Source organism: Xiphophorus maculatus, chromosome 13 (genome assembly GCF_002775205.1).
Source record: "Xiphophorus maculatus strain JP 163 A chromosome 13, X_maculatus-5.0-male, whole genome shotgun sequence".
NCBI classification, from domain to species: domain Eukaryota; kingdom Metazoa; phylum Chordata; class Actinopteri; order Cyprinodontiformes; family Poeciliidae; genus Xiphophorus; species Xiphophorus maculatus.
Genome location: NC_036455.1, coordinates 21,648,960 through 21,673,955, shown reverse-complemented (window position 1 = coordinate 21,673,955; position 24,996 = coordinate 21,648,960). Strand labels below are relative to the sequence as shown.

Sequence of the window (24,996 nt, the reverse complement as noted above, 5' to 3'; positions counted from 1 at the left end):
GATAGATAGATAGATAAACTATTTTTAAAAAAAATCTGTTTTCTACGTATATATCGAATATAGAATATATATATGAATAAATATGAAGGAATATTTCCTTAAGTTATGAATCTCGGCACAAAGATAGATTACAAGTACTTTTTTGTTCACTGAACTCTCACCGTTTCCCACTAACAGTTTTGTACACACAAACCAGTGTGCGCATGCGCAAATTGCTGAACGTCAACAGTGATGGCGCTACGTGAAGGAGCTCTGCGCGTAAAGATGCTGTTCTGCAGCCGCAATTTGTACAAATTCGCCTCTTTTTCAGGTGCTCGCTTGCTTTCCAAGCATGTGTCCTCTCAGTCTGTATCGCCCAAGCCCGCAGAGATCGCGGATGACCATTTAATCTACACACAAGAGCACTTTGCGTTGAAGGAGGCCCTCAGGAAGGTACGCAGGTTTGCTAACATCCTCATTTTATCACAGTTAACCTAAAGGGCAGGTAGCAAGTCAACGCTGACATAATAGCGTGACTACTTTGGATGTGACCGTTAAGTGTTTAATCAACTTGTTCAACACAAAAAGCGTTAAAAGCAAATAAAACTAAAGCCAAAAACTAGGTGAGAGGTCAAAGTTAGCTTGTTTTGATTCCTCCATTGCTTGATTGTGTTCATATTTGCAGCCTCACTGTCCTTCACTGCAGAGATACAAAACTCCCTCGGCTAAATATTTTCTCATTGCTGTCTGAAGGTAGTTTAACAAGTACGTGTGCGTATTTCTGAGTTGAGGAAGGAGCAACACGGAGGCTGCACAGTTCAACAAACACGGTTACTGTACAAAAGACTGTTAATTATTTCTCTTGTATGTTTTATCGTGTGACACTATTATTTGCAGGGTTTATTATTACTATTTATGTATAGTTATTATTTACATTCTCATAGTCAGACATTAACACATTAAGTTTATTTGTGAAAGGGTTTACAGACAAATTCTCATAATTTGTATTTGTTTATCTTTATAGGAAACCACACACACACACACACACACACACACGCGCGCGCGCACACACACACACACACACACACACACACACACACGTGCCCTTATATGTATGGCTGAACCTCCAGAGCTAATTAAAAACAAGTAAAGCTCAATTCTGGACTTGGACATTCTCTTCTTTCACTAACTCAACATATATAACTGAACATATATATCAGCTGTTCTAACCCGACACCCTGGAGTGATTGTTTATCCACAACTGAACCAGCTTCAGTCTTCATTACAGTTACAGTCTGACAGCCGCTTCTCATGACCCTCGTCTTGGTTTCAGCTACGCTGCTGCTGCTGTCTTATACAATATATATCTACCTGTCCTCTAACTCCTGCATGTTTAATCTTATGTCTTTATATTTCCAGAACATGACATGAAACATGCAGGCAATCATGGGAATGGTTGAGGTCTGAATGTTGAGGGCGTCAAATATGATACCACAAACAGAATATTTATTTATATTTGGCACATCTGTGTGGTTACTCCTACACTTGGCTATTTGCCTTATATGCTAACTTGAATTGACATTTTAATTACAATTTAAAAGGCAAGCTAAGTAGTTTGGATGCAAAGAGACTTTTGTTTTTATAAAGTAAAGGTTTGAGGCCCAGTCGGATGATGTTTTGGTGTTTTTCCGTATCCAACCTTTTCAGATAAGGACGGGATGTCTTTGATAAAAGGTTTCATGTCAACAATGGATGTCATAAAATAAAGTGAATTTCTTTAATCTGATCATATTGTCTGCAAATTGGGCTTTCCAGCTATACATTTTATCCACTAATAGGAGCTCAGTTTAATAAGTTTATTTTAGTTCAACAGTTAGTCATGATTTTTTATATTTATTAGGAATCCAAACAGGAATAGAGCCACACGCAGTTCAGTGTAATTTAATTCTGCATATTGAATCAGCCTTTTGTGACTTTTATAATTGTTCAAGATGCGCCTATACTTTCTGACACATTATTATTGCTAATTATTTTTCTAAAGAAATAGGTCGACAACTAGTAATCAACGTGAGTCTTTTTAGATTTATTTTACCAGACAAAAAATGGAAATGGACTTCAATAATAGCAACAGGAGACCCAGGGGGAAGGAAGCAGAAATCTGGCATAAAGTCAAGGGAAGTTTTTTTGTCTGACTAAAGCTTTATTAGTCAGACAATAAAGGTTCATTCTTCCTCTTTCTTTTATTGAAGAATTTCAGAAGGCTGAAAATAGTCTAGCACTGGGGAATACTGGGAAGTATGTAAATGGGAAAAAAGAAATCCAGAACAATATGATGGCAATGCAGGAAGGGGACTTTGAGTAAGAATGCTTTATTTAAAAAAGTTACTATAGAGTAGTGCGTTTATAAATTACTTACGATTATTGATGTAGGAAATCCCCGGTCAATGCTGAAGGTTACAGTCAGAGTGCCAGGAAATCTGACATAAACATTAAACCATGAGCTTTCATAGCCCTGAACATGTCCAGGAACTGGGCAGAGCTGGGATTCTTAACAAAGCAGCTGCTGTGATGAAAGATGAACAACAAATTCCCCTGACATTATTCGGAAGCACTTAGTCATGTGTTGCTTTGCTTGGATGCAGCTAAAAATTTCCTGCAGCTTATCAATAAGTTCACCATTTATCACTCTAATTAGGGCAGCAGAGTTTTAAAGCTAACCTACACTGTAAAACAGCCGGCGGTAGGCTAAGTACAAAGAATATGTATATAAAAATATATATCCTGCTCATTAAGCCCTTGGAAACTACTTTGTTTTCAAGGGTTTGAAACCAAAATGATATAAAAATTGCACATTTTTTAACAGAAGAAAGTATATTTATTGGTTTTGTTTTCAATGAAAGCATTTAGGTCTCATCGTAGAATTTTGTGACAGTCATCATTGCATACCAATCCATTCTTAGTAACTAATAATAACATAATAATTGGTTAAAACATATTTGACAATATTAATATATGTGGTATATAAATATATTTAAGATAAAAATGAACGTGTTTTTAAAAAACCCCATAAAATAAGTGTTTCAGATTACTTCTAAATTATTTTGTGACAAGTATGTTCTTGCTATGCTAATTAGGATATCTTACACATATCCTCCAAAATCCCTAAATGTCCAGCCGTACTGTAAAAATATTTTTTAATGGGAAAATCCTGCCTAATTTCGTCATATCCAGAATATTTTGTCCAGTGAAAAGCATCGACTTTCCAAACAGCATGCTGAAATGCTTCGCAATGCCACGTTGATGACCACATATTACTAAGAGACAGCTCACTCATGTGAAATCTCCCAGCTATGTAGCACGAAATGAGCAAAATGACTTTTTTGAGGACATTAGGAAAGGACATCTAGGATTACTCCCTGATGACCTTTCTGTTTGGATTTCCAGCAGCTAGCCGTTCCTCCCTTTCCCTCCTCAGGATCTGAACTTTGAACATGGAGTGCAAGTTAAACGAGGGGGTTACCTGTGTTTTTCTTTTTGTTTTTTGTTTTAATATTCCCTCACAATTTGTTCTTTTCTTGTGGTCTAACTGTGATTTGCTGGTTTGGCATCTGTATGTTTTGGCAGTAATAAATGACTGTAGGCACATTTTGCAGTTTTGACAAAAATGCTGACTGCTGTCTGGAGGTGTTGATAAGGATTTATTAAAACATGGAAATAAAGTTATTTGGTTTATTTTTTACCATTTCGGATTCTAGTGGGTTAGCTAGCTTACAGGGTAAAGAATTAGTTTGATTTTTATAAGTTATTTCTTTAACAAAAAGAAATTTTTATGTTTCTCTTTTTTGTAAATGATTTTTTTTTTTTTGTCATCCGCTCAAGTACCAAGCCTACAGTCCCCTGCTTTGCCAGAAACAGTTCTATCTTTATAATTGTGATGGGTGTTCCTCCTTTGGGTTCCATACTGTAACTATCTGCATTTTTTGCAGCTGTAAATATTTCCAAACAGCCTAATTTATATTTCTTTTTAGCCAGAGAAAGTTTAGGAACCTTCTTTCAGCTAGTTGATCCACAATGTGTGGTGTAAGGCGATTTATAAAAATATTTTTCCTTATGAAATACTCTTGTTATTCTTACACGTCTGTAGCATTTAATTATGGTACAAACAAATATTTTTCCTGTTTTGAAGCCATAATTTTGGAAAATATTAATATAACATAATACTGGTATTCAAGCCAGTTTCTACATACCAATGTCATTACCTATAGTGTTCTTTATTTTCAAATAATTATTTATTACCCATCCAGATTAACTTGAACCTTTATTTTTGCTAGAATAAAATGTTAAAAAAATATGTATCACATCAAATGTTTTTTAACATTTTTTATTTGTTAAAATAAAATACTCGTCAGCATTTTATTTGTTAAAATAAAATACTCGTCAGCTTGTAGGGCTAAAAGGATAGTTGCTCCTTGATGCTTTTAGTTGCTTCTTTATTTTTCTAGAAGCTGCAACTTATGCTTTCTGGTTTCAGCAGATTCACTGTTCATGCAGATGGAATTTGACTAATATAATTTTCAATATAAATTCTTAACTGTGCGTACAAAGCTGAATTATTAAGATTACAATTGCCCCTTCTATATATAACAATTCTGTGAAAAACACATTAAAATGTTTTTTACTGTAACTGGGTGAATTCAGATCTGCTGAACGTCAAGAAAATGATTGGCCTCAGACACAATCAGCTCTAAAGTACAGATATTAGCCTTCAACGTCGCCATTTTCAAATGCCATGACATCCCCATTTTCCCAGTACTTATTTATGGTTGAAGACTCCCACAGAACCATTTCTGCAGGCAGCTTTTGCTGATATGCAGCAACTTGTCTCTGTTAGTGTTAAAAGGCAAGCTTGAGAACAGAAATATGCCACACAGAAAGCTTGATTAAAAATAACGATGCGTGTTTTTCTTGTGGTATTTTCTGTGGAGTGTCAATCACTTTTAGCTACATGGATGACATAAAACATTTTTATGCAGAAAGATCCTGCAAATTACGTACAAATAGCACTCTAGTTACTTGGAAAAACTGTTCAGACTTAATGCTTAATGTAACACAGAGTGAAACACATGTCCAAGATTATTCTTCTGGATTGTTATTTGTGCTGCAGCTCATCGACCAGGAGATTAACCCTTATGTGGATCAGTGGGAAGCAGAAGGGACTTTTCCAGCCCACAAAGTCTTCAAGATACTGGGAAATGCAGGCTTTCTTGGAGTGAACAAACCAGTTGGTAAGTTGGCAGTAGTAGTAACACTGAGTCTTTAGAGTTCTAAAATAAATACTTGTTTTGATGCTAATATATCAAAAATGTCTTTATGAGTGTAGGATATTTTTTTATTGAAGTGTCAAAGGAAAACAGCTCTAGATCAAGAAGTTAGAAACAGGAGACGTTAAGTAATGAAGACCAATAATCAGGATTTCAAAACCACCAAAATAATAGGAATTTTTCTTATCATGGAGCATGATAAAACCTATTTACAAAATTTTTATTTTTATTTTTTTTGGAATGTGAATGGAAATTGCAGTTGTTTGATAAATATGGGTTTTAATATCATTAAAAGGTCTAAGTACAAGCTTTTAATGCTGGGTTGGGACCTGGAGCACTCAACATCGTAGCTGTTGAAGACAACCATTTTTTTTTAGGATAACTGCCATTCTTGAACATATTTCGCAGAGCTAGACAGGATGCTGAACCTTTATTAAAAAAAAGAATGTTTGATTAGTAAAAAAAAAATCCCATCTAATTCATGTCAAGTATGTAAAAGGAATCTTTGGCACAGAACTCAGTCCATTTGTATCCCTGTGAATTTAATTTGGAGAGCTCTACAAACCAGAAACCAGATTAATCATCTATGCCTCAGTCGACATGATAAATGCTCTGTACAGATTCTGTTTGTGACTCTGTTTCAAAACCTCCCTTGATAAATCCGTAACATGTCGGAAGCCTGGAAAATCCTGGTCAAAGCTCAGACGTTGCTTTGAATGATAACATCTTGAGCCCAGAAAGACAGATCGGAAAACCCATCAGTCAAAGATTATAATTTACATGCAGGTCCTCGATTCAGAAGAGTTGGATTCAGTTTTTAAAAAAAAGGTTTGTTGGCTCTAGTGGCCTTTATTTGAAAGTAGTTTGACAGGAAAAAGGGTGATGAGAGAGGGGGAAGACATGCGGCAAATGTCGCCAGGCCGGGAATTGAACCTCTGACCACCGCCACGAGGACTAAAGCCTTAATACGTGGGTCGGGCTTTGCCCCTGCGCCAATGTGGCACCCCTGGATTCAGTTTTTATCTAAATGTCTCTGTCACAATTTAAAACACCTGCTTCTGCATGCTTTATAAACCATTTCCACTTGTGTATGCAGTGTGGTTATGTCTTAGATGGAGGAGAGAATGGGATTAGGACAGTAAAAGACCACTGCTTATGATTTAGATGAATCAAAACTTCTGAATGTGTGGCTAACTATAAGCAGACTTGTTTCAGTGTTTTTTGTTTTTTTTTGTTCCTGCCGTAACAGACTGATGTCTCATAATAACTTTCACCTTTTTCTTATCCTTATGTCTGGGAGAAGATGGCAGCATAAATCACGGCCTTTGATGCAGAAAAGAACAAAGTATCTCACGGACAGTGTTGGATAGTGAGTTCTGAAGAGAAGATAGCATGGAGAGTCTGTAGGTCGGAGAGGAGGGAGGACGAAGGAATTAAAATGTGCTGAGCGCAGGAGCATTAGGCATTAGTTGAGAAGATTAGAAAGGAGGATCTGCCCAGTGGTAGACTATAGGAGAGATGTACCATATCACTGTCAATATGTTAGTGTAAAAATTAAGTTCAGGATAATCCTTTAAAACAGAACATTGAAATTTTTGTTGTTTTTAGACAATTTTTACTCAGTAAAGTTTCATAGTTCCTCAGGATGAAGATTGGAATATAGCTATTAAAAGAAGCCTACAGTTTGAGTAACATGGTGTTTATTATTGCTGCTCAGTGCAATGCTGATGACCAATCAAGCACATTTATGGAATGCTACACTGAATTAATTGATTTTGAAAGGCGGATTAATTGAGTGGGAGTAGGGATTTATGAACTGGTGTAATAGAGAAGTGATTCATGGAGTAGAATCACAAAAGCGCATGACTTACTCTGTTCAAAAGCAAGTTTGTTCAATAAATGGTAAATGAACTGGACTTTTACAAACTAGTCAAAAGACTTTTACATTAACTCACTCAGATTGATCCTATTGAGCCCAGAAAGTTTTTTATTGTTCTATTAATGTCATGACATATTAAAAGAGCATATAATGGCTCTTCCCTAATGGTGTCTACCTTCACACCAATAGATGTTCCTCATTGGTTGTCAGCTGGATCTACTCAGGTAAGGCCAAAGGCGGATATAACAATAGTACAGAAAAAAACAAATATCAGCCCTAATCTGTCTGTAGACTGATTTATTAACCCGCCTCTGCTTCTTACAGTTGGTCCCATTGGCCACCAAAAACAACCCACAATTTTCTATTGAAACTAGTTCAATAAGCAGAAACAAACAAATCATGGAGAACAGTACATATCTTCTTGATTAGGAAAAAGATTAGAAAAAACATATATAATGGACAAAAGTTATTGTACAAGTACTATTTGGTGTTATTTTATGGTTTTCTCCCATAAAATATCACCACCATTGAGAATATAATTCTGGTAACAAGTCTTACTTTAAAAGGTTAATCTGTTTTTGGAACAATGCAGTGCTGTGGACCAATCAAATTACATGCCAAGCTCATACTTCTGTGATTTCTTTAAATGTTTGAGCTTCACAGAGTATTGAATTTGCAAATCATTATGTACAAAGTTGAAATTATAAAGAACTCCTCAAATGAGACGGAGAGATCTTACTCACCCACTTGCGAAACCTCACAGTAGGTGATGGACACTTTAAAAAGATGGAACAAATTGGGGGAAAAAAGATTTTAAAAAATGTGGCTTATTTGCTCAATCATGTTTTCATAATCTTATCTTTTTTGGCATCTGTTTATAATGTTGGGAGCCTTCCAGTGTGCCTCAGTGATGAAGCTTGTACCTAGCTTTCCACTCAACACTACTGGTCAAAACACACAGGACAGGAAGTTTTTCTTACGCTCCCCACGTTGAGGGAGAAGCCAAAGATGACCCTCGGCTCTCTGCCTGTTTTCCTCTGCTTTGAGAACGAGGAAATCTGCAGATTATTGTATGGAAATGGCCATATCCTCTATTTGACAGATACGCCCTGGCAGCTTCCACATTTTCACTTTGAGTTTTTTAAAGTGCAAATGTTTAAATGAAGAACCTCTAATTGAGATTTGAGTTTTGCAAAAATCAAAATAATCTACAAAAATTCCGATCTCTACATGTGCAATTTGTGGACTCGCATCTAAATGTGTGCAAAAATCTTTTATATTTTTATTCAAGGTTAACAAAAATAAAAATAAAAAAAATATATAAACTTTTGGTCTGTACTGTATATTTAACTTTCAAAATATGACAGTTCAATTAGCTATATATACTCATGTTTCTAATGTCTGATCATTACCAGCTAAAATAAATAAAAAAAACACCTTTATATATTGTCCTTATCAGTACGATTGACTTCCTTCTATCTTATATGGAGCACCACCCTATATAAACCTATGGTGAGGAACAGCTGCTTTTCCAGAGAGACATATGTGTTTTGGGTCGACATGTGCAACAGAGCTCTGTTTGTTTTGCTTTTGCTCGCTGGCTGAACCAGACAGCCTGCTGTTTTGTTTAAAGCAGGGTAAACCTAGTGCCACCTTTGCTCACATCAGCCGCTGCAGGGCTTCCAGTGCTCAGAGACCTATCACCGCGCAGCTGCAACTGTTTCCTCTTAGTTTTGGCTACACCCAGCTCTCCCCTGTTTACTTATCTCACTTTATCTCCACTTCTTTGTGTCTCCAGTTGTTTGGCTCTATTGCTTTTATTCTCTCTCTTTAGTGGTCCACAGGATTGCTCTTTCTCTTTTTCTTATTACCAGTCTGACAGGTAATCAGAGTAGTGAGTTTCCTTTAAATTATATTCGATAAGCCCTTGCTTTTGTCGTTTATATGTAGTCAGTAAAAAACTAAGTGAAACCTTGTAACTTCCAACCACATGAAGGTTATCTGTCCAGAATGAGTAATGGTCGGCTCTCATTTGCTTGACCAGGCACAAAATCATTATTTTCACTTTCTACGGAAAGTGAAATTTCTGTGTTCAGCTGGGAACAAAAACATGTTTGAGTTTTATATCTACTCAGACTGAAAGCTGAAGTGATTTTATTTTTAGAGACTTTTTCCACTGATGAAATTGACAGCGAAATATTTAAAAAGTCATCTATCGTCTTCGCTGCAGACAGTCGGCGCTGCTCAAACTCAAAGGCTGCTAGAGAGATAAAACCTGCCCATTATCAAATAGGCTGCTTCATCTCAGCGGTGCATTTATGCAGCGCTCTCATGGAGCCATCAGTGGAAAAGTAGGCCAAACAGAAAAAGTGACAATCCCAATCGTATTGGCAGCTTATCAGAGTGTTCTGTTAGGTCCAAGGTGGTTTATTTGTATAACACATTTCAGCAACAAAAGCAGTTGAGAGTGCTTTCTATTATAAATACAGTACAGTAAAAAAGAGAAAGAAACAGCAGTAAACATTACATTTGATCAATTGCCATCATTCAGCAAATATACATCAAATGTATTTTATTTTACTTTATTTTTAAACATACAATTACATACAATCGAACATGAGGGCTAGGGCAGGTGGCATGTATTCACACTGATGGACATTACAATGTTACAGACATTTCACTGTTTAAAGTCACAAAAGGTAAGCAACAAGGAAAACTCCCAGGTGTCTGTCCGAGTGATGTGGAGTCACAAACATTATCTGTTACACACCTTTGGCAATAAAATGATCCCATTTTTCCCAAAGTTTCTCTCCTTTCTCCTTCTTGAGCCGCACATCAAATGTATTATTGATCAAAGTTATTATGGCAACTCTACACAGCTGGGGTTTTAGCCATGATTTAAAGGCTCTCGGTGTTTCAGCTGTTTTGCAGTTTTCTGGAAGTTTGTTCCAGATTAGTGGAGCAAGTGAATGCTGCTTCTCCACGTTTGGTTCTGGCTCTGGGGATGCAGAGCAGACCAGAACCAGAAGACCTGAGAGGTCTGAAAGGTTGTTTCAACAACAGCAGATCTTTAATGTATTTTGGTGTGAAGCAGTTCAGTGATTTATAAACTAACAGAACTATTTTAAAGTCTGTTCTTTGAGCTACAGAGAGTCAGTGGAAGGACATTAAAAATGGGGTGATGCTCTCTATCTTATTGGATTTACCGAGAATGTGAGCAGCAGTATTCTGGATCAGTTGCAGTTGTCCAATTGATTTAAAAAATTTTTTTTAGGAAGACCCGTGAAGACACTTGCTGTAATCTCAACCTTGCGATCATTAAATCACAGTTCTCTTGACAATTGTTTTATCCTCCTCCAATATTAATAAAGTAAACCTTCTTATCTCTCTTTGAACACGTGTTTATCTTCATATATTTAGTTTTTTAGTTTTAAATATGGATTTTCAGAAGATTTACTGCACCAGATTAAGAGAAATCCATAATGAAATTTGAGGCTATTTTCTAGTTTAAGAAGGACTGATGTTGTGGTGAGTGTTTAAAACGTAAAGTAAAGCAAACTACCAACACCTCTTGGCCAGCGCAACATTTCGTTACCATGGAAACTGAACTTTTTAGGCAACACCTTCTGCTGTTTGGACTGCTTCATCAATATCCTCCAGACCAATAACTTCATTTCAAAGTAAGTGTGGCAGCAGATGATGAAGGGCAAACAAAGGAAAAAGTAAAGAGATGGGTTTAAAATGAGAAAATTTGGGTTTAAAAAGCAATGCTCAACTCCATTAAGGACCTGAGGTCTTGGTAAATATCTCTCCACTGTCAAAACAGAAGAAGTAGACACCAGATTTTGAGGGGGTGAGTTTGGATTTTGCTGCAAATATATCGTCTAATGGATCAAATCAGGTTTCGTATACCAAGTAGAAGAGATGGAATGAGAGAAAAATTACAGTGACCCTTATCTACAGTGTGTTGCTTTTTACACGTAATTACAGAGAACACAATTAAGGATAGCATCCTGTTATTAATCTGAGTGCATGTTACTGCCGTAACAGCTCACTTCACAATGATTATGTACAGAGACCTGAGTGTGTTTTGTGTGTGATGGTTTTATCACAGAAAACACAGCAAAGATTAAAGTCGGGAATGTGATTTCAACTTTGAAGTGTTTGAAAAAGATGATTGGGATATTATTCCAAAGCAGGCAGCTCTTTCTGATTTGTTTTTCTTAATGGTAAGGTTCTACACCTGTTCAGTTTTCATAAATAAAGAAAAAAAGCAGCAATAATGCATATTATGATAAGCCAGAAATACTCAGTTTGTTTGTTTTCTTCTCTTGTGCAGAATACGGAGGCTTGGGATTGGACTTCAGCTATAGTGTTGCCGTAGCAGAGGAGCTCGGCAGCATTCGCTGCGGAGGCATTCCCATGGCCATTGGCGTGCAAAGTGACATGGCTACTCCAGCTCTGGCCAGGTAATCCTCTAATAATATCTGTTGAAATTATTATTTTGAAATGACATTGCAATCAGTCAAATGTGTCCCAAAAACTGTTCTTGCTTTTTTGCTCCCAACCTTTCACAAAATGTTTTTTTCAATAAGTTGTGTTTCAGAAGGTTTATCCAGCTCTGGAAAAATTTAAGAGCCCACTGCACTGAACCCCATTGAAAACATCGTGGTTTTTCCACGAAGTGTTGATTTCTGAACTCTCCCGAAGTTAATGAATATGAACTTGTTTTCTTTGCATCATTTGAGGTCTGAAAGCTCTGCATCTTTTTTATTTTTTTTTATTTTGACCATTTCCCATTTTTTGCAAATAAATACAAAATCTTTGCTTGGAATTTCAGAGACATGTTGTCAGTAGTTCATAGAATAAAAGAACAATGTTCATTTTACTCAACCATATACCTATAAAAAGTAAAATTAGAGAAGCTGATCATTTTAAGCGGCCTCTTAAGTTTTTTCCAGAGCTGTATTTTTATTTGTATAAAGAGGCATAGACAGCCGATTGCAGTGTAGTAAAATTTTCATTGTAATTTGAACAATGACTCATCCTTCTGAGGTGACATATGTCCTCTTCTCGTTACACACTAACAGTTTTGTCTGAAGTACATTTTGGGGATCGGTGGAACATCATGGTCAGGGGAAGTTCCACTGGGTTCCCTGGGTTCTGGATTTGCTTCCATGACAAAAGATCATAGATCATAGATCTTTTGTCGTGTGTGTTTGTTTTGTGGAAATATTCACATCTATGCAAATAGCCAGGTTGCAGGGGATTTCCTGCTGAAATGTTTCCTGTTTTACCCATCACTGACCATAGTGTTGTGTCTGAGACGAGCTGGATGCGGCATCTATCTGCCAACCAGTTAGACTTTGTTATGTGAAGTGTCCCTGCTGAGAAGCAGCTGCTGTTGACACAAAACAGAATTTGGGGGAACATACAATTAGAGTCTCAGGAGCTTAATTAAGACATAGAAGAAACCTACGCCTGAAACAAGGTTTATATATGAAGAGAGCTGCTCAATCGGGGGCAGCGGTTCCTCAGGAGACCTCCTTTCTGTCCCCCTGGAAAAGTAATTGTTTCAAACTATGTTGGCAGTCTTGTATTTGTGGATGTGTCTTACCACATTTACACAACACAGTTTGACAGTTGTTTTTTTTTACCACTTGTCTGGTCATCATTCAATGTAATATACTCATGCAACTCTACCAGGTTGTGTAGGTTTCTTATGCGTCTCTGTATTTGTTTGTGACTGCACAGGTTTGGTTCAGACGAGCTGAAGAAGGAGTTCCTGCTTCCCTCCATTATGGGGGACAAAGTGGCCTGTCTTGGTGTGAGTGAGGTTGGAGCTGGCTCCGACGTCTCAAGTACGTATTCAAAGGAATGAAAATGATCAGAACATGTTCGAAAACACCATTTCGAGTAATGGCTAAAAATAAGCATTTGGCAACACAGATTCCTAGTGTAATACTTCAACTAAATCAATGTTATATATATTCTTGAAATATTAAATAGCTTTAAAGTGTTGTAAAATTAATAACATACATATCAGTAATATATAGTCCAGTGGTTCGCAAAGTAAGTTGGTGTTACTAATCAGCAGGTGTGGGGTCTTGAGAACCTTTAAAATAAATAAAAGGTATTTTATTTACCTTTTACAGTGTTTAAATCAAGTCTTGCCCCTGCTGTTGATTCCCTTCATGTGAGGCAGTTAGCTTAAGTGCTAGGCTAATGTTAGCATGTTTACTCTCTGTTTTGATATGACTCCTTGATAATTCAGCTTGTAACGTATTTCAGTGCAGTTCCAGTGTCACTATGGGTAGACAAAATTGACAGAAAGGTTGTTCTCCTGTTCACTGTTTGACCTGTTTACCTCCACACACCTGTTTAGGGAGCACAACATGCAGAGCAAGTCACACGACACACAGGCCGTAAACTGCAGCTGCCAGTACAGTCCCTCTTTCAGTGCTCCTAAAAAGTATTTTTACTATGAGCAGATATTTAGGATCGAATCAAGATATCTTTAGAATTCATCATCTTTAATTCCTTCTTTGGTTTAGTTAGGGTTATTGTTCACACTGTCCTCACCTCTCCTTAGACTAAGCAGAATTCCCAAATTTCGATTTCTTTGACCCTTTATCCACACTCAGCTGCTCTTTTAATGCAGGTATTAAGACGAAGGCAGTGAGAAAAGGGGATGAATATGTGATAAATGGAGGAAAGATGTGGACAACCAGTGGTACACAGGCTGACTGGATGTGTCTCCTCGCCAACACCAGCGATGGACCCCCACACAAGAACAAATCTCTCATCTGTTTACCCATGAACCTGCCAGGTAGAGTCAAAGATGTCATATTCATATTCATTTTATAAATTTTGCAACACTAAAAACCTTGTATAGGTGATTAATGTAGTTTGATGATGATATACGTTAAGAACCAAACCTTAAACTTTAAATTTGGTTCATTTTTCGCCGTTGTTTTCTTAACTGGCAATAATTATTTCATAATATTTGTTTTGAGCACATATGAATTTCCTGTATTTCTTGTGTTCTCCCCCAAAAGGAGTACACGTTGCCCGGAAGATTAATAAAATCGGCATGTGGTCATCGGACACAGCCGAAGTTTTCTTCGATGATGTCCACGTACCCTGCAAGAACGTCATCGGCCAGGAAGGCATGGGCTTCACTTATCAGATGCTTCAGTTCCAGGAAGAAAGGCTCTGGGCCGTGGCCAATAGTGAGTGAAGCGTTCTTTCCCGAGTAAAAGCCAATCAAAACATTTCATCTTTCCCTAGCTTTCTGTTTCTCTTGTTTTTCCCCTTCATTCCATCGTCTTCTTTATTTTTTTGGGGGGGGTTTTAATTAGGGTTTCAAAAAAAAGGGAGTTCGGGTCACGCAGTTTAAGCTCCTAATCATTCTTAAAATAGTTTGATTTTGTGAAAGAAGTCTGACTCAGTGTTTTCCTGGCAGGATTTTTAAGAAGCTTTTTCGAAATGAAGCAAACCAGAATGCCTTTAGTGAAAAGGATGGTTGCACAGCCGTCTGTCTGACAACTTGCTCAACTCGCAGTGCTGCAAATCAGTATATCAGCAGAAAACTTTCAATTTCCCCATCATCAACGTCTTCATATATTTGGGTTGTAATATTTAGTTTCAACCATTTTCTTTTTAGGGCGCACTTAAAACAAAAGATACAATCTAAGTGTTAAAAACTTGAATCATGTAAGTTAGATTTTAATTAAAACATTTTCTAACCTACAAAATGCTCCATTTTCTACAAAAACTCACTAATATTTAAGCCTGTCGCAATAAACAATCAATTCTTCAAAGAATAAATAAAATGAACTTGATCATTTTCATTCCGATGATTATTTTTTCAATGGCGATTTTGTTTTTAGACTTAATAATCCATTTTATTTATGGTCTCAGTTGTATATGTGTTTCCCTTTTTTACTTTAGTTGTGTTTTATTTTGGATATTTAGAATATCTTCCAGTTGCAGTGTGAAATTTTCTTTAAAAAAATGTAAGCTTATTGATTTTTGAGCCGGTGTATTTGCATTATTGTGTCATTATCAATATATTACTTGAAAATTGTATCAAAACAACATTATATTGGTTCTCTGTGAGTTGCTAAGGTACATTTAACCAGAAAATAGTGGAAATGTATGGAAAATTAAACCTTGTGCTCCAAGTGCTTGCTTTAAAAGTCCCAGGAGTTGCTAGTTGCATAATCATTTCACCGTGAAAAAGGGAGAGTTCAATAAGTAATGAAAAGCCTGAAATGAATGTGACACTCAACGATGAGGAAACCAAAAACAATTCGACATCACCTTTCTTTTTTTCTCTCAATTTTCTCCAGTTGTCACCACGATGGACAGCGTCATTCAGGAAACCATCAATTACACACGGCAGAGGAAGGTCTTCCAGCAGCCCGTCCTCTATCACCAGGCAGTTCACTTCAGGCTGGCCGAGCTTCAGACGGAAGTCGAGTTGCTCCGCTCCCTCCTGTACCGCGCTACAGGTACAGTCACTTTATGAAGCCGGGGAAAAGAAGAAAAAAAAAGAAAAGGTCATTGTTCGCTCGAGGGTGTGAGTTACATCCTAACACCTCTATTCTCTCTTAGGCCTGGTTCAGGCAGTAAAGAAAAGAAAATGCTGACATGTTCTGCAGTAAAACTGAATCCGGGAAGAAAAACAACCAGTCACCTTGTCCTCTCCTCTCTTTCTCTCTCCTTCTTTTCATATACGGTCAGTGCTAATCAGTCCAAACATGAAGAATGCGACAGATGGTAGGTTTAGATGAGGAAGAGGAGGTCTGACGCACAGAAGCATCTTAAGCAGAGGTGTTTCATCAAGGAGGTGTGGTTGTGTCTCCAGCTTATTAAAAAGTAGTCACTAACAGTGTACGCTCATCGGCCACATCGTCAAAGATGATGCAGGTGTGCCACAGGTTCATCACAGGTTGATGTTAGTTTGAAATGATGGCACAGAAATAATTCATAACATTTAATTCGTCAAACTGGTCTTATTTCAATATCTTACCTACTCTGAAGAAAATCGATGTTTTATTAGAAGAACACAAAAACAATTTTCATTTCTTGATCTTTTGTTGAAAAAAAGAAGAAGAGCAAGTCCATTACGGTACGTGAACTGCTGTCAGACATGGACTCATTTCAGAAATGTTTTCTTTTGTCCAGGAAAAGAGCTGTTAGCCTGGTTTCGTTTTTTTTATTACATCAAAGACAGAATCGGCCATTTGTCCATATCTACACCCAGTACGCTCAGAATCAGGACACACCAGCAGTATGGCGCTCTTTCCTCAGAATTCTTGCAGTATTTTTATGAATATGTGGCACCTGTCACATATTTACCTCTGTGGCTCAGACACCTGTCAGGACTAAGCCACTGTCTTTGTCTACCAGTGGTCTGAAGCTTAGAATGAATGTATCACAGTGGTACCAGTTTACAATCTGCTCTCCGTGAGTCAAAGCCTCTGCACCTGTTTGGCACAAGTTGCATAATTATACACCCAACCAACCAAATAGTGAAAGAGGAAAGAACGCAGCTCACTCACAGCCTTTTCCTATGATAAAGGCATCAGTCTGTCGCTCAGGAAAAAAAGCTTGAATGAGGGGAAAAAAAATCAAGAGTCAGAGCCAATCACTGTTGACTCTGAAGCATATTTGTTTAACATCTCCTTCAATTTTATACTCTTCCACACATTTGTCTTTGATTTAAAAACTTTTTTAAAAAATATCTTTTTCAGCAATGTACATTAAAGGTAATGATGTGACCAAGCTGGCTTCTATGGCCAAGTTAAAGGGCGGCCGCCTTGCGAGAGAACTGAGCGACAGCTGTCTGCAGTACTGGGGCGGGATGGGCTTCACCAGTGATGTGCCAGTCAGCAGATTTTACAGGTTAGCAACACATCTGTGCTTATTTCTCCTTCGGTTCTCTGTTTACTTTACCTGTTTAGATACATCTTAATAAACTGAGCAGATGGAACCCGAACGAGACATCTGCAAGTTCTACTGTGGCGAAGCGACGAGTATTAATTTAATCCGCTGTGTGCATTCACTGCTAAAGATGTGTGCTAGGGTTTTAATGATGCTTGCCATCACCAGGCTTAAGGCTTAATGATTTGTAATGATTAGAAATTTTATAGCATCCTAACTTTCAGGGATGCAAAAACTGGCATTCCTAGAAACGTAAATAATTGCCAAAAAAAAAAATGTTTTATGCTTATTTAGATCTTATTTTGTGCAGGGATTCCAGGTTGATGTCGATTGGTGCAGGAGCTGATGAGGTCATGCTGGGAATCATTTGCAAATACATGGACACGCTGCCCAGGAAGTGATCTCATCGACGGTTTCTCTCGGACCGACTTCGCATCCGTCCTGAATGTGTTGCTAAATCATCAAACACTGAAGTGCAATTCTGACATATTTACAATTTTAGCAGTGGAGACTTACTTTTGTCTGCTCGTTCTCATCAGACACTTAAGCGCTCAAGTTTTCCCTTGTAATTTTAACTAATTGTAAAGATTTGCCTTATTTTTGTAGAAAAAAAGCTAATAAACATATATAAAACTTGCATTTTTACACATTGATAAATTCATGCAGATCGCCATGACAACCATTATGTGATGATGGAACACACGGAAATGTTCAGAACATAAAATGTGTTTATTTACAGTAACATTTTTACATGTATTCTGAAGCAAAGATATTGCTCTCATAAATCTCCTGATTCTTTAACATAAACTCTTTCAAATTGCGTCTTCGAGGTGTTCTTTACAATCAGAAATTACTTCTAACATGTGCTGTTTGCTATGAAATCATCTTTCCCCTAATTGCATTTTTGTTCATAACAGTGTCATTACCTGTTAAATCCTAATATCTCACTGTAGAGTAGGCAGTTCTGAGTCATAGACGAATACTAGCATGGCTTGAGGAGTACAAAATATTTCAGCTCATTTATCATTAAGTCTTTTTCACATAAATGAACCGGTTTGTACTTTCTCCAGTTAGAATCGCGTTCTTTCGCGGCTCAGACACTGAGCACATATCATCGAATCGTGTATTTTTACTCCTCGCCTCTGCATTATCACCATTGGGTCGGTCTAGTTTAGAAATGCATCAGACAGGAACTAAACAATGTGGAACCAAAGGTCCAAGTCCAAGCGGAAGCTCTTATCATCTCAACTTGATAAACCAGTAGAGAACAAAGAAGACAAAGAGGCAGAAGAGCAGCATGTAGCACAGCAGTTTGGTCTGGCTGCCTCTGGACAGCTGCTTGACTCGACCGATGGTGGCGCCGAGCAACCCGCCCGTTGAGTCAAAGTCCGAGTCCTGCAGAGGGGAACAAAGGAGTTAAAAGTTGGAATCAAACGAAAGCGCAACAGAAACAGACATTTACTACAATTTTTACCTTATAGGGATATCAAATTTTAATACACAACACCATAAAAGTAGTAACATTTTAAATCAATGCAGTAACAAACAGAGAGGCAGTGAACAAAACGGTTACAATAAAGCTGGCATACAACGTACGGACCAACCTTTTGAAATCTTTGAAACATATTGTTCCATCTTTGACAAAAGCTTAGTTTAAATTTATTCAGAATTAAAAGTCAGACTCAAGTCTTGATTTTTAGTATAATGGTCTTTTTCTCAACAGAGATTCAATGTATGAGGTTTGTTGAAATTATTACTGGGTCCAAATATAATTACATGCATTTTTCCTACCTGAAACTGGGAACATTTAAAGACCTCAAGTCTTAATGGTTACATAAGTGAAACTGTTTTTAAAGTGAATGATTCCACTTCATTGCAAATACATCTGGGTCTTGTCTATAAGATAAGACTGTATGACTGCTTTCATAGCTATGCAGCTATGACAGAAGATTGTATATTTTCTTACAATGTAGTCCACAAAATCAGAGAACAAAATTGGCCCAAGAGTGGAGCCTTGGTGAACTCCACAAAAGTGTATGTTTGCTGAGAGGTAAAGAGATGAACTTTTCTAAAGGTAAAGACCTAAATTGTTCTGGTACAAAACATGCAGTGGCAATATGTTATTAGCATATTGTGATTATGACACCAGCACTGACATTTTCACACCTTATCTCCATCCAACATGCTGACTATTGCTTCAGCATGTGAAGTATGTACTCCTGACAAGTATTGCATTATAAAATAACATTTTACTTAATGATATTGTTAGGGCAATGTATTCAAAATACACTGTGCACGTCATGTTGCACTGCTTGAGATTAAAATACAGTGAATAACATCAAAAGCAGCTGTGAGGTCTAAAGTCAGCAGTATTAAAGTCTCCTAAAGCAAAATATCATTCAAAGGTTTTATATCTGTAAAAAACACAGATATAAAACATATGATACTACAGATATAGTATCATATCTGTACTATGATATTAAAGCCAAATTGGCTCCTTTTGGGAGTCTACTGTTTATTTAATCGGAATTCGAGTTGCACATGTCCCACTGTTTCCAATACATTTGCAAGAAATGGATGTTTTGAAATAGAGCTGCTATTTCAATAGGAGGGATGGATCAAGGTTTTGTAGTCTTCACATCCCTTCAGCTTTTTCAGAAATTGAATATTGAATAAGCAAAAACCTGCAAAAAAAAAAAAAAAGCCTGGTCAACTCCCAGATGCCAGTCTGAAGCTAAACCCAGTTTACTGTGCTCTAAAATTAAAATACAGGAAGAGAAGGTGTTTTTTTTTTTTTTTTTTTTTTACCATTTTAACTTGGAAACGGGAGAAAATACTTGCTGGCTTTTATATGTAGAGGAAGCGTAAACAAAATGACAAAGTGAAACTCACCATTTCGTCCAACATTTTATTCTGGTTCTTCACTTCGTTTCCGATTTCAATTGACAGCTGTTAAGACGGTAATATTGGCAACATGTGAACAATTAAATAGTAATTCTACTAATCATTTTAGGTTCTGATTTGTGTCCATACACACTTACACTCGCCAGGGCTTTGACTTTGTTCCTCAGACCCTCCTGAAGATGCTCATTTTCCTCCTCATGCACACTGTAGCCGCTGGCTACATACTGTCCAGAGCTTCCTTCACCTGCAGGGAAAAATAAATGCCATCAATAAGGTTTACCATTAGCCCTGTGCTCCCGTTAGGTGAAAAACAAAAACCTAAAACAAGAGTTCACGACAGTAGGATTCTCTCAGATGGTAAACACGTTAGCTAATTAGCAAACATGCTAAGCGTGAACTCATAAACTGTCAGGTATAATTGTTGTTTTTTTCCTACCCAGTCCGGCGCGCCTCATCTCGACCCACTGAAATGAATAATTTCCGAAATCAATTTGAGGTGTGGATGAAAATGGTGGAGGCTAAATATGGTTGGAAGCGAAACTAAACCGTAGCCTGATAGTTATGATGCCGACTTGCCTCCGTAATAAACGCCACGACATCATACGGTGGCCGACGAGGGCGAATTTTACAAAGAAAATGAGCTTTTCGCAGAAACATGAAATGCTGTGGTTACTACGCCTACGCAATAATAATAATAATAATAATAATAATAATAATAATAATAATAATAATAATAATAGCCTGCTGTATTGTTTACCAAAAAAGTCTAAGTTCACAAATACTCTTAATCTTTGTGTTTGTGTGTGAAAAGTGAGTGTAAAGCATTACATTGTAGAGTGTAGAGGTCGTTCAGACATGACAATCCAAAGTGCTTATGTGGAAGGAAAGTGGACTTTTGCTGGTTTCTTGAATTTCCAAAAAGAAAAAAAAAACAAGTTAAGAGCACCAGAGTGTGGTGATTCTTGTTTCAAATCCAGGTATATCTACTGCTCTGTGGGAACACGTTACAGTGCCTTCCAAAAATCTTCACACCCCTTCAGCTATTTCAGTTTTTGTTGCGTTGCCATTGCATTATATCTGAACTCTTTGTGACAGATCAACACAACGTGTATGTAGATGCATAACTGTGAAGTGGAGGAAAAAGATGAACAGTTCTTGAAGCATTTGGCGAAACCTGATCCCTTTTCTCTGATACTACTACATAAAATAACTAAGTTCCCTCAGACGTTATTTGTTTAGTGAGTGCACCTGTATGTAATTTAATTTCAGTGCAAAAACTGTGAATACCTCAAAGAGATCATTAAGAAACATAAAAAATAACTAAACATAAATATGTCTTTGTTATTCTGCTCCAAAATCCATAATATTCATTTCAAATTTCATACAAATCAGAGTAGTTGTCTGAATGACAAGGTGTCAATACCACAAAGACAAACTATCTTCTTAAAACAAAAAGTCATCATCATCCATCTTTATTGACTTTCTTTCATATGTATTCTGAACTCCCAACATTTTTAAAATAGGAATTAAGAGTTAATCGTCTTACTCAGCAACAGTGAACAATGCATTGTGCTGTCCAATTTGTGTGATACTTGCCAATAATATTTTCCTTTTGCAGACATTTTATTTTATTTTTATTCTACTTGTGCCATGACATGGGAGTCTGAACATTTTGATTTCCCATTACGGTAGTTTAGTCATCCCTACATTTTGATATTATTCTGATTCAACACTGATTGTACTCTTTGTTGTGTTTGTATGTAAAGGGGTTTTAAAATAATAAATGTAGTGTGCATCCTCTGGTAAGCTGTAAAAATTGCTTGGCGAAAGGCAAATTAACAGAAAATAAAATGTATTTTTAACAGCGTCGATCCCAATGTGGGAAACATCTGAGGGTTAATCTCCCTTTGGCAGTAGATGATGTGATTATGAGAAGAAGATTTCTATATGATCCTTTCCTATGCAGGCGGATTGTTTCCTTTGAACATTTTGAAAGGTAATCACCATAAAATGCAGACGGATGTTCTTTTTGGGTTCAGTTCCAGGGCACACTGATATATCCGTCTGTGCCGCATTGGATGGAAAAGATTTTCTCAACACTTCCCAAAATCCTGTAGGTGCTTTTTAGCCGTGATTGGCTTCCTTTATCCCCTCATACGTGATCCGTCACCCAGCTTTAAGCCAATGCTGCACAGGGCCTCTAATCTGATTTGAAAGATTAAAATGACTTTTACGGCGTTAATTTATCACAGACTGATATCTTAAATAAATACACATTTAGAACTTATCTACTGTATCACATTTCAGTGCCCCATTTCCCATCTCTTTATATCTGATTGAAAAGCTTTACTGTATATGTAGCCTTGACATGAGGGTTGAAGGTACAGATGATGTTGACTGAAATGTGCGCGGCCGTCTTGGTGTGCTTTATGGATCCAAGGGGATTTTATTTAACGAAAGGGCATTCAGACTGGAGAAAGGCACTCAGATGTTTAAAACTCGGTATTTATCCCTGTGCAAAATATATGCAAATCCAGACTAGTCGGTGAGGCCATGATCGCCATACCAGCCCATACCTTCACAAGCCCAGAACCCTTCACATACAGTCTCCATCGCCTCTAACTTTCTGTTCATTTACAATATATGTGTTGTTAGGTTTTACATTCACACATTCCCTGCAGATCCACACCAACAAATTAGGCTAATATCAGTACCTCCTATTACTTTGCTGAATAAAAATAGAATACACTGTTCACCGAGATAAGTGTCTCAGTTGAACTTGCTATGTACCAACTACAGTTCACATAATTTTGTTTAACCCTTTCATGCATAGTGGTCACTACAGTGGACAGCTACCTGAAAGCAATTTTCTTGTGCTTCTTGTAGATTGTTATGTTAGAAATGCACACAGACCACTGAAGTGAATACTAATGCATCATAAAATACACTATCAACTACTGGCCATCAGCTGCAAATGCAAGAAATTATTTTTGTTAAATCCAATATGGCCGACAGACAAAAAAGCATGAGAACCGACCCGGTCCCTCCTTGTACTGTAGACGACTCTTGCAGGTAAAAAAAATATTGTGACATCGGATAACCCCTAAAGAACAATACTACTGATGTATTTTTCAAATAATAACTTTGTATTTGGAGAAAATTACAATTGATCACCTAAAAAAAAAATGTAATAAAAACATTTTTACAACATTTTTTTTCCCACCTTTTTTTATGCCTTAAGAAAATAAAAATAATTGGAAAAAAAAAATACTGACACAAAGGATCATAATTCATGCATGAAAGGGTTTTAAATAAACTCCCGCATCTTCTCAATAAGAAGTGCATCACTGCAAGAGATCAATAAGGTTTGTGTGCTACTGGTAGAGACAGAACCACAATTAACAGAAAACAGCAGCTCTGTTAAATCTCTGCTAAATCCAGGCTGATGCTTAACAACATTTTTACCGACCCTGATTAGCTCGATTCCTCCAGAGATTGCAGCAATGAATGAGTCAGATGGCAAATTAAAAGAAGGAAAAACACGCCAAGTAGGAGATAAACTACTATTGATGCAGTTTTACTTCCTCTGGATAAAAAAATCGAAAAGGGCCTCTGATGACACTTTAGCCTCAGTCGCTGTCTGGCTTGTAAAGCAGGAATCAAATGAAAATTAAAAATTTTTATTAAGTGCATGATGAAATTTAATGCAATGTGACTAAAACTATTGTGATACTTGAAGAGGTTGGGGAAAGAATACAAGGCATAAATAAGAGCTACTTAAATTAAATAATTATCTGAATAATAGATCAAAACAAGATACATCTGGAAAAACTACATTCTGTTCTTCTTACTGATCTACAATAGACTGCTTCAATATGAAACTAGTGGACTGCGAAACTTACTATCTCTGGTTTTGTTTCCGCAGAGTTGGAATCAACAGCAAATTATTATAAAATGAAAAACTGTAAGATGTATATTATATATATTAATACTGGTAGTGTTGTGTCTGAATGTAATTGAATCACACACTTTTTTTTAATCAAACTTTTGCCACCTTTTCATAAGATAACCCTTATTAGAGAGATTAGTTTACCATTTTAAATGCTGAATCTTTGTATGAATAAAACATGCAAAGCTGCAGACCTGATAGGAAGAAAAAGCTCTCAGAAGTCCCTGAGTTGAAATAGAAAATTTCTGCTGGTGTCTATCACCAGCAATAACTGAGTGACAGGCGTGATACGCTTTAGACTGTTCAACATCACATTTATACCTAGAGGCATTTTAGAGAAACTAATTAACCTAACATGCGTGTCTGTGGACTTTTTCTCCTCCTGCATGAGGAGAACATGGAAACTCCATGCAAAAAATTCAAACCAAGGACTTTAATTTTGCAAGGCAACAATGCTGACAACTTTGTTACCATACAGCTCCACCTCCATATTCACAGAGCATTTCTTGAAAGCTTGGTGTTTTGAAAAGTCCCAGTGGCTCCTATATGTGCTTGACCCGCATTCATGGCTCTGCTCAATGGTATTTTTATACTGACAAAGGCGCAGATGACAAAAACAATGCAAGTATGCGTTCACAAATTTATGTGAAGGTTTATTTAAGCAAACTTATACCTACTAATCAAACTACAGTATATTACTATCACTATGGGGGGAAAAATGTGGTGTTTGTTTACCTGTTTACATGTATTTATTTAAGATACAAACAGACAGTAGCAAATGCCTTTGCTATTGATTCTCTTGTAAGATATTTAATTTTGAAGAAATAATTGCAATTATGAATTATTCATGTTCAATAGTTAAATAGATGAAAAAAGCCTATATTGGCACATTCACTCACATGCAAAACACAGAATCTTGGTTTTTATGATGCAATACATATACAGTATGTAGAAAGAGAAAGTGTCCCTAGTAATCTTCGTGTATGCCTACTTACATTAATATTTTTAAATTA

The 24,996-nt window shown here is 36.9% G+C and overlaps 2 protein-coding genes across 3 annotated transcripts; one reads left to right on the top strand and one right to left on the bottom strand.

Annotated features, from left to right (window-relative positions):
- Positions 1-193: 193 nt before the first annotated feature.
- On the top strand, positions 194-17,950 carry LOC102218965 (probable acyl-CoA dehydrogenase 6). 2 transcript variants are annotated; one of them, XM_005802694.2, is made up of 9 exons: positions 194-432; positions 5,144-5,264; positions 11,519-11,648; positions 12,934-13,040; positions 13,841-14,008; positions 14,238-14,411; positions 15,534-15,695; positions 16,941-17,091; positions 17,441-17,950. In XM_005802694.2, exons 1-9 carry the CDS (start codon positions 232-234, stop codon positions 17,529-17,531), a joined length of 1,305 nt encoding a protein of 434 aa, XP_005802751.1. In that variant the 5' UTR covers positions 194-231; the 3' UTR covers positions 17,532-17,950. The 2 variants fall into 2 exon arrangements, with proteins under 2 accessions (XP_005802751.1, XP_023200768.1); XM_023345000.1 differs by lacking the exons at positions 16,941-17,091; positions 17,441-17,950 and adding an exon at positions 15,799-16,293.
- bet1 (Bet1 golgi vesicular membrane trafficking protein) lies at positions 17,841-20,643 on the bottom strand. Its single transcript, XM_005802695.3, has 4 exons — positions 20,471-20,643; positions 20,172-20,278; positions 20,023-20,079; positions 17,841-18,525 (listed from the first exon to the last, which is right to left on the bottom strand). Exons 1-4 carry the CDS (start codon positions 20,487-20,489, stop codon positions 18,370-18,372), a joined length of 339 nt encoding a protein of 112 aa, XP_005802752.1. The 5' UTR covers positions 20,490-20,643; the 3' UTR covers positions 17,841-18,369.
- Positions 20,644-24,996: the final 4,353 nt, after the last annotated feature.